Source organism: Leptodactylus fuscus, chromosome 1, assembly GCF_031893055.1.
Source record: "Leptodactylus fuscus isolate aLepFus1 chromosome 1, aLepFus1.hap2, whole genome shotgun sequence".
Lineage (NCBI taxonomy): Eukaryota > Metazoa > Chordata > Amphibia > Anura > Leptodactylidae > Leptodactylus > Leptodactylus fuscus.
The window spans coordinates 129,266,847-129,285,117 of NC_134265.1; the positions used below are offsets into that span (position 1 = coordinate 129,266,847).

The following is an 18,271-nucleotide window of genomic DNA, read 5'->3' on the forward strand; positions in this document are numbered from 1 at the left end:
CATGGAGAACATCATACTTACTTATCTCTGAGAACCACTCCATCAATACAGGATCCAAATAAAATGACATTACTCAAATCTGAAATGCATTTAGTTAGAGGAATTAACAGAAATATATATGTGTGTGTATGTGTGCCTATTTTTTAGATCACTCAGTACTGAAGATGTGCAGTAGCTAGTCCCAAAAGGATTGACAGCTTCCTATAATTATTGCAAATGGCATTGAAAAAGGCAGTAAGTTGCCAACTGCTGGCTACACAAGTAGCTTACTTTCACTTGACAAAGGTGCTTGCCAGTATACATAGGTTATATTTACACTACATTTGATGTCTACATTCATTGCATACGCAGCTGAAGATTTTCATTCTATAGGGTGTGATGGGATAAGGGAAAAGAGTGTCCTTTGGCTGATATACTATGGCAGATTGACTGAAAAGAGCATCACTAACTCTGAGGTATACAGCACAACCATACATTAAACAGTTTCCAGCAGTGGAAATAGTTCTGATAAGTTATAGTCTATAAAAGCATGCATTATTGGTAACACTGCTCTCACAATTAACCCATTAACCCTAATCCTAATCCTTAGTGTTGTCTCAGTGTTAGAGCAACCCAAAGCACTTCACATGAATCAATATGCTGATACTCTCTAACAGTATCTGTAGAAGAATGTTCGCATGATACAACATTACTGCCAACATCCAGTCAGGAGACACCAATATATGGTAGTTTACAGTGAATTGCTAGCCAGAATATTATGATTCTTAGGTACTAGTTCACAAATACATGTAAATTAGCCACCAGTCCAGGATACAGACTAAAGATGTTGTAAGTATTGCAAGGATTGTGCCAATTGGAATGGATTTTTGAGCGTCTTTGAGGTCACCAGATCGATTAGAACCGGCCATGATTCCTGTAAGAAAGCAGAGTTAAACATATGTTAGTTACAAGAAGTAAGTGCATCCTTAACCCTCTACGGAGATAATGCAGAGAACTAATCCATCCATTATGCAGCAGATGTGTAGATCTAAGGCTAAGTTCACACGGGGAGAGTAATGGCGGATTTTGGCACCGAGAGTGACACGGGGAGCAGCGTCACTCTCGGTGCCAAAATCCGCCTGCCACAGCTTCCGACAGTTCCGGCTTCCCCCTCCGGAGTAGGCTCAAATGAATGGACCGACTCCGGCGGTTGCTGCTGCGAGGCAGATGCCGCAGCTCGACGAGCCGCAGAATCCGCCTGAAGAAAGGGCAGCCCGCTCACGGAAAAAAGTACCCTGGCGGTCTCCATAGACCACCATTGTGAGAGGGTGGATTATGATGTGGATTACGCGCCATAATCCGCACCCTCTATGCCCGTGTGAACTAGCCCTAAGAGATGCCATAAATCAATACGCCCTCACAGAACTAAGAAAGCAGAGCAGGAGGTTTATGTAAGGAGCACAAGAATGTTCTGCCCAACTGTAAATTTTATCTGAAATTGGAAGTATGCTTAAAATGACTATTTTGAAACTTTTCAATAAAAACAATTTCTTGGAAGGTGTGGATTTTAGAGTAGCAAAAACAAACATAAGATAAATTCTTAGGGAATGGTGAAAAATGGTGAGGAATTTAGTGTGGAATTTCAGCACTGAAAAAAAAAAAAAAAAAAAAAAAAAAAAAAAAGCCTCCCACTGACTTCAAAAGCAGAAAAGGGAACCCATTGAAGTCAATGAGAGGCCTTCAGTGAATACAAAATGAACGAACGAATGTGAATTAAACTGTGTAATGTCAGCTCTGCTCTTAAATCCTGCTATGCTGCAATCTCACATTACTAAGGTTGTATGTAGCGACTTTCCAGTTTGTAATCGACGTTGTTATTTGTATGAGTGAAATGTTATTCTTTGGAAAAATTCTAACTGGTGACAGATTGCATGTTTTATTTCTGTGATACACTGTACACATTACTGACATGTTTCTACTAGGAATAAACAGAATATAAATGCAATACCTGTAACAGATGGGAAAAAGATGCCAACAAGGAGGGTGAAAGACGTTGTAATGTCAGCCAGAACATAACTACTGGATGGAGAGCCCACTGTATCTGATGAGGGTATAGACCCCTTTTCTATAATTTCTCCCTTCTGCAAATAATTGCTCCAAAGGTTTTCTTCAAAAAAAAAAAAAAAAAAAGAAAAAAAAAAAAAGAACAGTAATACGTCATATTGGATAAAAGTAAATGGCCAGTGAAAGGTAAGGAAGAGAAAGATATTTATAAGTGGTACCAGTAATAATGCCACTGCTCAAGCCTGGAATCCCCTCTATTCTTGTGACATTATTATGGGCAAAATATTCATCACACGTTGCATTCAAGAACCCAGGTGGGTGACAGAATAGGTCCCACAGGTCCGATGGCGATGTTGTATTCTCTGTCTCTACTATCTTGGCACAAGTGCTGAACTCAAGCCTGGAGAGGGTTCGGTTCCCAAGTAAGCAAACACTAAAACCAATAAAATAAATTAATAGGCGATTGTGTGCAGAGGAAACAATTTCTAGAAGAAAAATACATAACAACCGTAGTAGGACCATACTAGGTAAATGTAGGATTAGTAATACATATATTTTCAGAGATTAGAATTCTCTCATGTCAAAAAGGAAAGACTAAAATATGCAGCATACAAACTGTCCCTATTGTTATACTCACTATTACGTTATACTAGAGATATTTTGACAGCTGCCAAGCTGGACTTTGTCTGCAAAGTTAGTGTTAACTAGAGGTCATGCTGGAACTGAACATACAGCCATGAACATCTGAAAACGAGCCAATGTGTTCACTCTAACTATAAATACAAAGCACTCTTTAAGAACCCGCAGACTCCTGCAGTACATAGTTCATCCGTCCTCACACTTAAGACTTACGGGAATTCAGGAGGAGCAAAGGCAGATTTCAGTGCCCCTGCATAGATGGCCAGTATAGATAGTATAACACAGGCTAAAAACAGAGATGCCAGCTTGTTTACATAGCGTACGCCCACAAAAACAATGACAGACATGATCAGGAGAAATCCAGTGCCATAAACCCGCATGTTGTTGAGCATAGCAGCCGAGTTCTCAATCACTCCTTCACTTTGGAAAATGACTGCTTGTGGAGCAATGTACACCTGTACAAAAAATTATGGATGGTCAGAAAATGAAATAGTAAATGAAATAACACATAAGCAACAACCACATATCCATTACTGAGCCCCATCTGCAATAATCATTTATTTATCTGATAAGCCCATTCAATATTTAATAAAGATGGACCCCACCAATGTCCAGGAACTGCTTCAAGCCACAGATGCACCATTGTCACATATCCGGTAACATGGAACAGTGACAGGGCTGTATCTTTGGTCTTTGTTCCCATCACAAATTTGTGGTAAATATGGCAACAGATTCCAGAGGAAACGTTTCCTATTAACTGTGCTGGAATTTGCTTCCGTATTTATCAAGAAATGCATCTATTCTTTTAACTGTCAGTTTCAGGCATAATTCAATTAATATATATATATATATATATATATATATATATACACACACACACACAGCTTAATATCTGTTTTACCACTAAACTTCATAGTTTTATTAGGATAGGAAATTACATGTTCTCTTACCAGGAATATCTCTATGGCTCCCAGTATATACATGGCTGTAGCAAAAGTTGTACCCAGGTAGAAGCAGAGACCAACAGCTCCACCAAATTCAGGACCAAGAGCCCGAGAAATCATAAAGTATGAACCTCCCGCTGAGCAGAAAAAGGAAGAAGTAACATATAAGTGTTCACACTGGTGGACCATGGGGAGAAATAGGCAGAGGTGGGAAAAGGCGGGGAACAGACTGCATATTTTAATGACAAATGTCAGAAATGTCAACATGTCACACTGAGTACGCCATATAGAAAAGTGTCCTTTAAAGGGATGTAATGAGGTGATAAGCTATAATAATATACTACATGGACCATGAAGTTCACTGTTTAGATATGAGACGGGAAGAAAGCAGCAGATTAAAATTGCAGATGTGATTATCTTATGAGCTTTCCCCACAGGTTGAAGATTGGATGAATAAATATTCATACAAACGTTTGCTCCTGAACATGACTCAGTGCAAACATGTCCAGTGAGCAACCAACAAACTAGAAGAAATTAAGTCTGTTCTTGAATATATCTTATATATACACATAAAAATGACTGTTGGCAGCACATCTCTTCATGCCAATAAGGGGGCAGTACCTCTATGCGAAGAGGGGTCAGAACGAATTACTGCAAAAATGGTTGCTGAGCAACTTCCAATGGTCATTCAGTGCGGGTTATGGGCAATGTATGTGCGGATACCTATATTACACCAGGGTCTAAGGGCTAGTTCACACGTGAGTATAAGGGGAGGTTTTTGACAGCGGATTTCGCGTCCAAAACCTCCCCTTATAATGGTGGTCTATGGAGACCGCCGTGCTTCTGTTCTCTGCTAGCGGCGCGCTGCTGCTAGCGGAGAAAAGAAAGGACATGTCCTTTCTTCAGGCGGAAGCCGCGCTGTCTCATTCGCGCGGCTTCCGCCCCCCGCAGCTCCCTCCTATGTCGGCTCATTCATTTGAGCCGACAGCAGAGGGTTAAGCCGCGACAGCGATGGTCGCGGCGGGCGGGTTTTGACAAGAGAGAGACGCGGCTCGCCGCGTCTCTCTCTGTGTCAAAACCCGCGCGGGCAGTTCACGTGTGAACTAGCCCTAATTTTTCCCTGATTTGCGAGTTTGTAAATTTGGCAAATTTGGTCAGCTTCTATTTTAGGTCCCTACATAGCACTATTATTGGTTAAGGAGACATTTTGGATCTGTCCGACTCCCTTTAACATCCTTTATATAGTACTCCTCTTAGAATGGCATCAAAAACTACAGTTGATTTCTCATGTATGACATGTAACCACTTTAGTCAGATTAGTATAAATGACTGCAGTTTGCTCTTAGGATGGTTTGTATTTTTTTTGTAAATAAAGCTTTTAAAAAAAAAAAAAAAAATGACAAAAGTGAATCAAAGCCTTTTTACCTGGTACCACTCCGTTTGTTGCGATTGCACTCATAGAGATTGCTGTAAGCATTGTCTAAAAGCAGCAAAGGTAAGTAAAGTTACATATACTGAAATTAATGACCCCTCCTGATTGATAAGAGTTACCCCAGGATCTGTCATACATACACAACAACAGCAGGCAAAGACAATGCAAAAGGCATGAAGGATGCCGGCAGTCCCCACCACCCATGGCAGACGGAGAAACAGAATGACCCCAAATATATTTTGCAGACAAGGCAGGTAAACACCCATTATTGTGCCCATTCGAGGTGCCTGTGGAAATAAAAAAAAAAAAAAAAAAAGGAGGAGTCAATAATAATATAGATAGCTAATATTTTATCTGAACGATACAAGTTTATAGTTTTCATCTCTTCACCTTGGTTTGCTTCTTTTTGCCCTCGCTTTCTTCTTCATGTTCTCTAGCACCTTGAGGGAGGTTGGTGTAATTGGCTAAACGATTAAGTAGAGATGAAACTTTGGGACGTGTGTCCATTTCCTCCTGTACAGAAAACAGAACAGGAGAATTTATGAAGTAAACATGGACATGATATTTACATGTACACACAAAAGTAGGGAGAGACAAATGCTTTTATGGAAACTGATCTCTGCCAACAGCCTGTTTACCATTGCCTGGAGCAGCTCAATTCAAGTGTTGCCAATTCACTGGCCATTAGGAAGCATTGTGCTCGGTTTCAGATTTTGCTTTTTAGTTTGGGTTAGCCACTGTATTCTGTGGACTGCTGAATCTAGGAAAATTACAATTGCTCTCTATTGGTCAAAGAAAAGGGAAGGATCATGTTGTCTGCCGGGAGATGTTCCAGCCTGGCTGAAAACGTTTTCTTTGTGTAATATCAAGTGATTCTTGTCATCAATCAAGCTTGTTTTCACTCTATACTGGGACACAAAATGTATTGCTTGACATGTATAAGGTATATTGCCACAATATAACACAAGAGAATGTAAGTATTCATACAGTCTGCTGAATAGCGCTATGGAATTCAACTGCAGTTGTATGGGTGAACGCATTACACTGATTCCCATGAGTCTTTACATTTTCATTTCATATGTCAAGTTTAAAAAAACAGCCTCAAAATCACTTAAATTTTCAGTTCAGGTTTTTGGAGCGTTTTGTTTTATTTATATTCAGTGAGTATTTTGGAATTTTTTGGCATACGGTGCTGTCTTTTCAACCTCCAATTGACTTCAAAAGAGACTTTCAGCTTTGTTCTGAATCAAAGACACAGCAGAAAGCTTCTTTTTCAGCTAGCTAAAAAACTGCGCTGAAACAAGAAACAGACAAGATTTCAATTGTTTTTGAAGCTGCTTTTGAGGCAGAATGGATATGTGAACAATCACACTCACGTCTTGTCTGACAGTTGGTAAGCCATTTGCATCCATGGTTATAAGCCAAGACCAGAAGCGTAGACTACACAGACGTAAGGTGTAATGGAAAGATTTGAATCTGTTCTGTGTTTTTGACCCAAATCCTAGTCTTGGCACACAACCACTGATAGAAATCACTGATGTATGAATAAAGGCCAAAGAAAGCTATTTTTATTATTATTTTCCTTACAAATCTCATGTACCTCAAACAATGCTAGATTTCTGTCATATGAGTCTTCTCCCTCTTCACTGTGGTTCTGATAAAGCGTGGAGTTTTTCCTCCGGTCAATCTCTGTAGAAGACAGGTGTGTTAGAAATTCTGTCAAGCACCTCAGCAACACCACCATGTCTAGCATTAACTGGTTATACAGTACCTAGCAACTTGCTGTTCTCCTCTGTTACTGATGTCTGACTTCGATCTAGAAAGAAAACATGATAGCATTAGCAACTCTTATCAACGACAACAAAAGTATGGCTACAGGCTTTAACGTACAGGAAACATGTTTTCTAATTGCCCAAACACATGGACAACATTCAGCTAAACAGCCTATGAGCAGGGTTGTACACACATATGGAGAAAATTTATATGTTTATGCAAATAAAAAAAAGATACCAAATAAGAGCCAACTTGAGGTAGAGAGAGCTGTATGAAGCCAGTAATGACATAAGTGACAATAATATCTCATGGAAGGTTGGGTGTAGATTTGAATTCAGGTGACCTCCTCACATGCTTAAAGGGAATCTATCATTGGCTATACTGATTTTTAACTACGGTAAGTGTATATTTGCATGGTCTTTAGAAAGGCTATTACGAACATACCTTTTATTCATTAATCCTCCCAGGTGTTTTTGAATTAGCCTGATTTTATTGATACGCTAATTAGCCATCACAGAGCACTGGAAGTCTCTGTGATGCTCTCTGCTTGTGTGATATGTGTAAACAGGGGGAGGTGAGAGCAGGGAAGGCTGATCAGTCATCAGCAGCAGCAGCAACCTTCCCTGCTCTCACATCCCCCTATTTACACATATCACACAAGCAGTGCTCAGACAGCATTACAGACTTCCGCTGCTCCGTGGAGGCTAATTAGCATATCAATAAACGTGCTCTAATTTAAAAACGGCTGCGAGGATTAATAAATTAAAGGTATGACTGTAATAGCCTTTCTAAAGGCTATGCAATATATGCTTAGTTAAAAATCACTACAGCCAATGATAGACTCCCTTTAAGAATTATTCTGGTGCCTCTAACACCTGTGGGGGAATGGATTAAGAATGCCATAAGAAACACCAGTCTTAATTCATTTTACAAAATATATGACACACCAGTTTGCAGAGTTTATTGCAAGTCCCTTATATCCGTTTTAAGTGGGGAGGCCTTTAAGAATCGTTGGACCTCCCCCTCTACCACCATTCTGTTAACAAGTCTATTTGCGGGTTGTATAAGAATCTAAAGTAGTTGATAATTTCCAGTGCCGACAAAGGCACATGTTCTGTATTAACTGCCTACTAGGAGACAGATTAGATATATATACAGCACAAATTTACAGATGTTGTCACTAGTAGTTTAGGTTAAGCTACTTATTAACAGAGTGCATAACCTCATGTCTGCAGCCTATAAAAAGAAAAGCATATAAAGACATGGTAATAATAGCAATGCAACATTCAGAAATATGTCTGTAATTCTGTACACTTTTCTGGACTTCCTGTCCATAATGCTACTTAAATGGCTGCTTACTGCTTTAAATCATATATACTCCAAATAATCCACTGTAATTTGTTAGAATTACCATAAAGCAAATGCAAAGTATATTGAAGTAATTGGAACCAAGTTACAAGTGAACCAGCAAGCGAATTTGTGGTACATTGGAGCTTCTTGTGTTTTGGGGTACACTTGCTTTTCACAACAGACTGACTAAAATAATCTTACCAGCATGCCAGACTTCATCATCCTCAGCTTCTCTAAGTGACATTGAGCTTGCTCCTTCGGGGTCATCCTCAGGATCGGGCACTTTTGTGACAGTGAAATGTGGCATGGTGCACAGTGCTCTGTTTGTGCTTCCTTTGATCTCTTCGTGTACTCCGCCTGCACCTACTTTATAGCCTTTCTAGTTACTGTTCTTCCATGTCTAACTCTATTTGTCTATTACTGTTTTACACTGATACTTAACATTGCAGTTCTCTTACTAGCTATATATTCTTTGCAACTTACAGCAGATTCTTCCCTCTCTTCCTACTTAAGACCTATGGCTGACTATCAGCTGCACAATACGTTCACTCCCTGCTGCACCAAGCTCCAGCCCTTATCTCTTTATGGTGTCTTTTCCTATATTAGGAATTTGAGTGGTCTTTTTTTTTCCCCTCCCGTCCACTATCTTCCTCCCTCTCTCTCTTCTGGGACACACTCATTATCAATGCTTCCCTGTCACATGTTTCTTCCATGTGGGAGGTGCATTGTCTTAAAGGCACAGTTACGTCAGCAGTGCCTAGTCAAACCACACAGGTGTGTAACCTTGCCTGCCTGTGACACTTAGCTCACATCTAAAGTTGTTGTGAACTAAAGCTTTGTATACTGGGTGTTGGGCTGCAGTTGTCATTTGTTTCTCAGTGGAGTACAATAGGTGCCAAGCAGAGCGTCTGTGATTAAAATATTCTCATAAACCACCAGGGTGTGACTCATGTTCAATAAATACATCTGTTCATGCAACAGCTTAATGAAATTAGTGAGGGCGAGTCATAACCCTGGGTTACCGTGCTAACCAAAGGATCAGACAATAGTGTGTCTGTGCATCATTTACAGTCATTTTCATTTATGTTCACTCAATATGTTATTTAGTAAAACTACAGTGGTACTATTCCGTTATCGGGCCAGCAGCAGCGCAGTTCAGCAGCAGCTTTCGGGACAGCAGTTCAGCAGCGGGAATTACAATGACATCCGAGGACTGCTGGCCCGATGCTTGTGCCCAGTAACCAGTACATCGATGACCCCCCTCCCCCATCCTTCTCCTCCTGCCAGTGCTGCCCCCCAGCTCTCCTTACATCTTCCCCGTACCCTCTCCCCGCCACACGACTAGGCCTCACCTCAGCGCTAGTACCGAGACCGAAAGGAAAGACACCGGGGCTCAATCCAGGCCCTGACAAGAAACACGCCGACTATAGGAACGGTGAGCTACAGCGAGCCGGAGGGACAAACTTTCTGCAGCGTCCGGCGGCTATCTAGTAGCATTCATTGCTCAAGATTTACGGTGAGGCCTATTACAGGGAGAGGGTACGGGGCAGATGTAAGAAGAGCTGGGGGGCAGCACTGGAAGGAAGAGGAGGATGAGGGCATCGATCGATGTACTGCCTACTACACACAAGCACGGCCTCTATCATCGGGCCAGCATCGGCTTAGTCATGTGGCGGGGAGAGGGTACGGGGTAGATGTAAGGAGAGCTGGGGGGCAGCACTGGAAGGAGGAGGAGATGGAGGGGGGGTCATTGATGTACTGGCTACTGGGCACAAGCATCGGGCCAGCAGTCCTCGGATGTCATTGTAATTCCCGCTGCTGAACTGAACTGCTGTCCCGAAAGCTGGTGCTGAAATGCGCTGCTGCTGGCCCGATAACGGAATAGTACCACTACAGTTATAGCAGGAACCAACAGAGCTATAACTTGGTATTTCTTGGCTTCTATGTAATGTAATGGAAACTAACCTTCTGGGTATAAATTACCGGCTTGGCTTCACTTATAAAACTTTGAGAGCCTTATAGGATATATGCAGCATTATGATGAACATCTATTATTATCATCATTATTATTATTAATAGTAATAATGAGGTCAATATAGATGATGCCGCATACTCAGGACATTCATAGACTTGTACATACTGTAACTCTCTATTCTTTGCAAGTACTGGAATGATCACATTTCTCATGTAATTCATTGAATATATTAGTTATGTTTTTTTTATTTTTTTAGATGTGTAAAACCTGTGTCAGTGGGAAGTAAATGGGTGAAAAAAATTAACATAATTTACGGCAGTCTACTGCCCCCCCCCCAAAAAAAAAAAAAAAAAAAAATAAAATAAAAAATAAATAAATCACTAAAATCTACACTAGCAACAAGCTGGAATAGATTTCCTCCCCCCCGGACACAAGACATTCTCCATACCCGGAAGCTACCATCTGTATTAACATCCGCGATAACCACAATACTGAGGCATCTAAATGGCAACCATATTGGGTTTCATCGCTGCCCACCAGAAGGCCATTGGTGGGTGGCAATCTGTTGTCATTAGAGCGGGGGCCTATTGAAGGCTCCCATGCTTGTCACTGCTAAGATTCTATTAGACATTGCCATAGCCTGCCATTTTTTAAAATGTTTAATTTTTGTAAAGGTGCTAAAACACAACCAAAACTATATAAACTTGGTATCACTGATCAAACCGGACCACAGCATATAGATAACATGTCAATTTAATCGCAAGATGAACGCCATAAAAATGAAGCCTGTTAGAAAACTGTGCAATTGTGCATTTGTTTTTCCAATTCTGCTCCATTCTGAAATTATTTCCACCTTCCCAGTACATCGTATGGAAAATTAAATGGAGCCACTATGAAGTACAATTTGTCCTTACAAAAATAAGAACTCATATGAACCGAAAAATAAAAAAGTTATAGCTTTTAGAAAGTGGTGAAGGGAAAAAAAAAAACACATAAAATCAGAAAATCTATGTAGCTTAAGGGGTTAATATATGAAACTTAATATATATGTAATATATCTTATTAAAAAAATGTGTTTTCTTCTCTACTTTCCAGGCAGTTACTTTCTCCATATTAGTCTATGAAGAAAAAAGGGGGAGATACAAAAAGACACCCTTTATAATTGCTGTTTTAGGCTCCATTCACACTGAGTAACGCTGGCGTTTTTTGGGCTTATTTTGGCACATAGCGCCGCGTAAACGCCGCATTTGCGCCACGTTATTTTGCGGTCGCGTTTTGTACGGCGTTTACGTACAAAATAAGCACAAGAAACGCCAGCATTACTCAGTGTGAATGGAGCCTTACACCCTGCTATGTCTTGCTTTTTAAACACTGCTAGGTTGTAGATAAGATGCTGTGAGTACACAGAATGAGGCAATAAATCAATTAACCAGCCAGAAGAAGAATCCTACTCAACCCCTCCGTGGCCATTGAGTTTTATATGTAAGGCTGAATATGGAGACGGATATAAATTAAAGAAGCAGTCAGATTTACAAGAAGGAGTACGAAAACAGTTTGCAGAGAAGGAAACAGACCTCCTCAATAAGATATATTACAAAGTTTCTTATATTTAAATGAACGGAGGAACAAGGTAAAGAGTGTCGTCTAGGATGACCATCAATCAAAACCTTTAAAAAACATTTGGTGACTGTGGAAGAAAACAGGATTAGAACATTTCTATCACGCTGAAGTCATACCTAAATAAAAGGCATAGCAAAAGTGGTTATCAAGGACACTGGCCAAACGATAAGAGATGTATCAAAATATTTGCTGAAAATAATTCCATGAGTCATCAGTCAATCCAATACTAAAAGACATCCCAGAATAAACAACTAAAAATAAATAAATAAATAAATTGTGAACACAATAAAACAATGAAGATCACCTACAACTGTTAAGGCCACAGTAAGAACCTCACAAAAAGTCAAAGGTTAAAACCATTAATGGAAATAACAGTAATCGGCTCTCAAGACAGAAACTACTGTATATACTCGAGTATAAGCCGACCCGAATACAAGCAGAGACCCCTAATTTTACCACAAAAAGCTGGGAAAACTTATTGACTAGAGTATAAGCCGAGGAGGGGAGGGGGAGAAATGCAGCAGCTACTGGAAAATTTCAAAAATTACAATGGTCATAGTTTTTGGGGCCAGTAGTTGCTGGGTGCTGGGGAAGGGGAGGGGGTGTTTTGGTTGTCTGTCTGCCCCTTCCCTGAGCTTGAGGACTGAGTTTTTTTTCCCCCACTTGGAATTCAGCCTGGCTGAATATAGGGTATCTGCAGTGCTCCTATTAACTGCAGATACCATATATTCAGTAGACCGAGCACTTTCAGACACAGGATACCTAATGTGTATCTATTTCACAGTCATTTTCTACTTTTATATGTATTCTAGGGAAAGGAGTGATTTAGAACTATTATTTTATTATTATATTTTTTTTTAAAGCTTTTTTTTTTTTTTTTTTTTCACTATTTTATGGGAGATTCTATACCTTACTATTGCGGCTGGTCATAGACCCCCCCCCCCCCCAAAAAAAAAAAAAATACATAATTTTTTTTTTTTTGCTTGACTCAAGTATAAGCCGCGGGGTTTTTTTTCAGCACAACAACTGTGCTGAAAAGCTCGGCTTATACTCCAGTATATACGGTAATACCCCTTTTTACTTCTTCACTTAAAAAGATGCACATTTATAATTATATATAGATAAAACCAAATAATAAAAACGTTAGCTTCAAAACTTGTTTGGTCCTTTTTAGTACTCAGCCATTAGCACTCATTCAGACCATGAATCGAAATCAAGTGCATTTTTTCCAATTATTATCCACAACACAGGAAGCAATAGACTAAATGTAAGTTGGCTATTCCTAGTTTTGCCATCCACCTGTCCCTCGAGTCCAGTGCAATCCATCAATACCCATCAAAAGATACCAATTGTTTAGAACTACAAGTTCCAACTTGAGATCTTGGAAGTAGGATGTAGGTGGCACGTGCCAAATATTGGCATCTGCTAACACAGTGCACTACATTTTATCATATGATACATATACAAATTTAAATCTAAAATAAAACAACTAATACCAATTTTGCTATAAGGGTATGTTCACATGGCGGAAAACGAAAAATTCCTCTTCATCTTCAGCTGACGGCATTTTCACCGCGGTCTAGCCGCAATGGGATGCCGATGCAGTGCATCAGCATTCTGTCGTAGCATCCGCTACTGATTAGGCCCGAATGACGGCTTATTAGCCTAGAACTACGCTGTGCCACCTTGGCTGAGTATATTAAGGTACAGAGGATCCCAAGGGGCCTCAGGATGACGATGGTCCCCACATTTTCAGAAAGGACAATTCCTACACACAAACAAGTGTTCATATGACCTAATAGTATTGACAATATCTTTTCTACAGAAAAGTATAACTGCTTTAAAGTTGCAGATTGAATCCACTGAAACTCAACTCAGAGGGTCATGTCCACCGGCAGACTTTGAGGGCTTCAATGAAAGACTCTCAACCACACTGGCAAACCATACGAAAGAGGTAGAAACTCAGAAACGAAAAAAAATCCAGAGGTATTTGGATAACTACACGTCTAAGCTGTGCACTTGTGTGTTCATCACATCACCATGAACTGTATATCACATGCCCATGAACTATATATCACATGACCATGGACTATATATCACATGACCATAGGCTGATTTTTATTCAAAGGTGGATCGATTTCTTGTTGTGGGTTGTTCAATCTTTGCAAGGAAAAACCCAACTATTTCAACTGCTTTTACCATGGTTGGGTCCGCTGTGGGATGATATCTACAGTGGTCTCACCATGTGTGGGCTATAAGTTTTGGTCTGTGTGATATCCATTTTTTAATATATAGCACATAGACCCATTCATTGCTTGGTCTCGGTACAACTGATGTTCACGGGACTCTACTGGGGCTGCAAAAAACTCACGTCCACTTACTCTCTGGATCTGTGGAAAACATGAATAGAAAACAGATACTATCTGCTTTTTCACTGATCCATACTAGCACACATTTGTGTATATTTAGGTTTAGCCTTCGTACCTATAAGTATCAAAATCTCAACAGTTGCAAGTTAGAAATAGTTACATAGACAACTGCATATATTTCACTGATTCACATAGATCACCAAGTGGAATCTTTAAAGGTGCTCTATCAGCAAAATCATGCTGATAGAGCCCCATATATGCGTGAATAGCCTTTAAAAAGGCTATTCAGGCACCGTAAATGTTGTATTAAACTACCCCCCCCCCCCCCCCCCCGTTTTAAAATTATACCCTAAAACAGAATGTGATAAATTTACCCATCGTGCACGGTGGGCGGGCATTCAGGGTCCGCCTGAGCGCATGTGCAGTAGCATGCTGCTTCTACTACGGCTACTGCGCATGCACCCAGGCCATTTTTTTTTAGTAATGTCAGTTCGCAAGTGCCGGAGGAAGACGGGACCCGAGCACATCGCAGGAAGAGGAGGCGTGGATGAAGAAGACGGCGGAACCTGAATGCCCGCCCACCGTGCACGATGGGTAAGTTGATCACATTCTGTTTGAGGGTTTTATTTTAAAACCGGGGGGGGGGGGGGGGGGGGGTGGGTAGTTTAATATAACATTTACGGTGCCTGAATAGCCTTTTTAAAGGCTATTCACGCATATGTGAGGCACTATCAGCATGATTTTGCTGATAGAACCCCTTTAAAATGGGGCCCCACACTAAGTTGTGTCTGGATTGGCCCTTTAGGCCATATTCATATGTTGCATTAGTTAAACAAAGAGCTGCATTGTTTTCTGTCAGTAATCCAGACACCTCTGTATATCCATACCATTTATATTGATTGTATTTACATTTTGTAAGAACAAAAAATAAAATTAAACCATAAGCCGGTCACCAACCTCCCTCTATTATATGACCAGTACTTAGTTTTAAATCCTTTTAGTTTCCATTCATTACTATTCCTGCAAGTGCCTGTTACATAATGCAAAAAAGGAACGGCTACCCAAACAAATTTTAGACCTCCAACAAGACAAACTTTTGGGTTCCTAGACTACAGGAACAACTCTCTTTTATCTATTTCACCTACCATATGAGACTTACATGGCAAGAGGATGGCATGTCATGTATAAGCCAGTGCAGGGCAGGGACAGCAAATGCACAGCTGTCTGTATGATCATTCCACTTAAAATATGGAGAAAGTACGGAGGATTTGTCATTGTTGGGCCCTCTTTGAACCCTGGTACCACTGACACAAGTTTAGTAAAATTACCAGTGCCATTGTTTTTCCAGGTTTCAGTCTCACAGCCTCTATGCAAGCCAAGCACACTGTCCCCACTAGTATCAATGTTTTCTCACATGCTACCCTCATTTACATGTACTATTATGGTTACTGCACTATGTTATGGGGTGCACTGTGGGACTGAGGCCAAAACTTTGTGTACTACCAGTAGATTACAAAGGATAAATCCACTGTGAAAACTGGTGATATGAAGTGATATGCTACAGAATAGAAAATCCCCAGCATGCCCTCAATTCAGCTACTATACATCTTTATTGGGTTCTAAAACCCCAATTACATGTACCGAACTTTAAATTGCTCCACATATTCAGTGCTGAATCTACACAGAAAATCTGTAGCAATCTGCAGCATGTGACCTAAACCTTATATGGGGAACTGTATGGCTGATATTGGCCTGGAGGCCACTGTAAGGGCTAGTTCACACGTGAAAACCACCTGGCTTATTTTGGTCTGGAAAAAAAACGCTTCCTAATTAGACGCGGTTTTTGGAGCGTTTTCTGGAGCAGTTTTTGGTAAAAACCGTTTCCGAAAACGCCAGGCGGTTTTCCGCTCCTGTAAAGTGAATGGACCATAAGAAACCATGTTGCGTTTTTTTGCAGAAAAAATGTGCCAAAAACCGCGACGCCGCTTTCACCTCCCATTTACTTCTATTGCTTTCCTCAGGCGGAATCCGCCTGAAGAAAGGTCATATTGCTTCTTTTTTCCGCTAGCGGTCTCCATAGACCACCATTGTATGGAGGCGGATTTTGAGGCAAAATCCGCCTCCTTGCCCCCATGTGAACTAGCCCTAAGACTGGCACTGTTGTGGGAAGCATTGTGGGCACTGTGAGGGAGCCTTCACACGGAGTTACGCTCTGCTCATTCTGAACATAAAACTCGTTCAGAATGAGCGCGTAAAAACCAGAACCCATTGATTTCTATGGGTGCCAGCATACGCGCGCTCTCCATTGAAATCAATGGGAGGCTTTTTTACCTATTGCTTTCAATGTGATACGCGCGTATGCCAGCAACCATATGAATCAATGGGATCTGGTTTTTACGCGCTTATTCTGAACGAGTTTTACGTTCAGAATGAGCGGATCGTAACTCCGTGTGAAGGCTCCCTAAGGCTGTAACTGTTATGATGGCACAACAAAGATGACATTGGGCCACAAAATTGGAAGACAGCTGTGTGAATGGTTATCACTAAGCAGTTTTAAGAAAAACATGAAGGTTTATAGATATATTCACAGGTTCAACTTCTTCACGGACCTTGAAAAGGGGCTGTCAAAAAACTTAACATGTCCTACATAAGTCTGTTTCAACAGCCACTTGGACTCAATAAAATTCTATGGGTCTGTTTTTAATAGCTGTCACTTGGATGTCAATTTAACAGCTGTTAAAAAGGACAGATCTGTCTGTTTTACACCCATATGGCATGTGGAAAATGGGACAGTAGTGTGAATAAGACCATAATTTTGGTAAACCATATGAGATCTATTGCAAACAATCTATACAAGCTGTTGCTTTATTCTGCCCAGTGCATGCCTAATAGGATTCACTCTTTGGTATTCCATGAATCTCTGTCACGCACTGTCCCCTTAAGCCCTGCATTAGGCATAATACAGCACAATCTCCATAAATGTCTGATATTGGCTCCACTCTTTGGTAATGAACCATGTCATCGTAACTATAGAGTACTGAATCGGGGAGCGAGGGATCCCTATTCTCCCAATATCAGCTCCCCTAATATGTCTTTTATAGTAAATACTTGTTTTCTCCACGACATAACAATTCTGCAGCAACTTCTTAGGACATTGCATTGAACCATTTCTGTCTCTTTCATTCTGCCTGAATTGCAGGGTCGTTTTAACACATTAGTGGGCCCTGTGCAAAGATTTCATAAGTGGGCCCCTTATCACCACAACCTAGAAATACCTGACTGGCACACATTATAATGCTCCCTCAATGGCCCCCACATAGTATAACACCCCTTACTGGCTCTCACACAGTATAATGGCTCCCTAGTGGCCCCACACGATATTCCCTTTATAGCGTCCCCCTCCAGCTTGCCCCCCACAGATTCATGTCCCCCATCCACCCTGGCTGCCCCACCGAAACATGCCCTCCTCAGGTTGCCTCCACAGTATTATGCCCCCTCAAACTGACATGACCCACTCAGGTTGTCCCCACAGTATCATGTCCTCACCCCAGGTTGCCCCCACAGTATCATGTCCCCCTCCGTGACCCCATTGTGTCATGCCCAGAGTCCTCCCCCCTTCCCCAGAGGATGCCGATGAGTTGGGGTAGCTCGGACCCACAGCAACTATAGTACTGTCCCGCTGTCCAAAGGTGGTCGCCCGCTACCATAGGGCCCAATGCAAGTGCACCGTTGGCAATATGGTTAAAGCAGCCCTGCTGAAATGTATAAATAAAATAATAACTGGGTGTTACCAATTACACAGTTTGACACTGGCAGCACTTATTGGACAATGTAAAGCTTTATATGGACACACCCGCAACTGGTAACACCCACCTACTAATACAAGTGATAACAGTGAATCATGGTCAAGTCGGCAGAAATACAACCCCACTGCACTCTGTGCAACCACATTCACTATTGGTTGTGATTGGCAGTGTGACACTTTTTAGTCTTAGGGTGCATGCACACTGAGTAACGCCGGGCGTGTATGAGAGCCGTACACGCCGGCATTACGGCAGACTGCCGAACACTTCCCATTCACTTCAATGGGAGCGCTCGTAACAGCGGCGTTTACGAGCGCTCCCAT

At 41.1% G+C, this 18,271-nt stretch overlaps 1 protein-coding gene across 4 annotated transcripts in view; it reads right to left on the reverse strand.

Moving 5' to 3' along the window:
- The window catches only part of SLC12A6 (solute carrier family 12 member 6), a 35,469-nt gene that overhangs the window by 14,998 nt on the left and 2,200 nt on the right, over nt 1-18,271 (reverse strand). For 3 of the 4 annotated variants that reach the window (XM_075276730.1, XM_075276732.1, XM_075276731.1), the window contains exons 3-13: nt 6,830-6,874; nt 6,659-6,747; nt 5,449-5,571; nt 5,199-5,345; nt 5,052-5,106; nt 3,633-3,763; nt 2,896-3,137; nt 2,262-2,476; nt 1,988-2,146; nt 815-913; nt 22-79 (exon numbers count right to left, since the gene is read on the reverse strand). In XM_075276730.1, the coding sequence (XP_075132831.1) occupies nt 22-79; nt 815-913; nt 1,988-2,146; nt 2,262-2,476; nt 2,896-3,137; nt 3,633-3,763; nt 5,052-5,106; nt 5,199-5,345; nt 5,449-5,571; nt 6,659-6,747; nt 6,830-6,874 (1,363 nt within the window). Of the gene's footprint in view, nt 1-21; nt 80-814; nt 914-1,987; nt 2,147-2,261; nt 2,477-2,895; nt 3,138-3,632; nt 3,764-5,051; nt 5,107-5,198; nt 5,346-5,448; nt 5,572-6,658; nt 6,748-6,829; nt 6,875-8,382; nt 9,171-18,271 lie in introns of those variants that run through there. The other variant, XM_075276733.1, reaches the window with a different exon arrangement.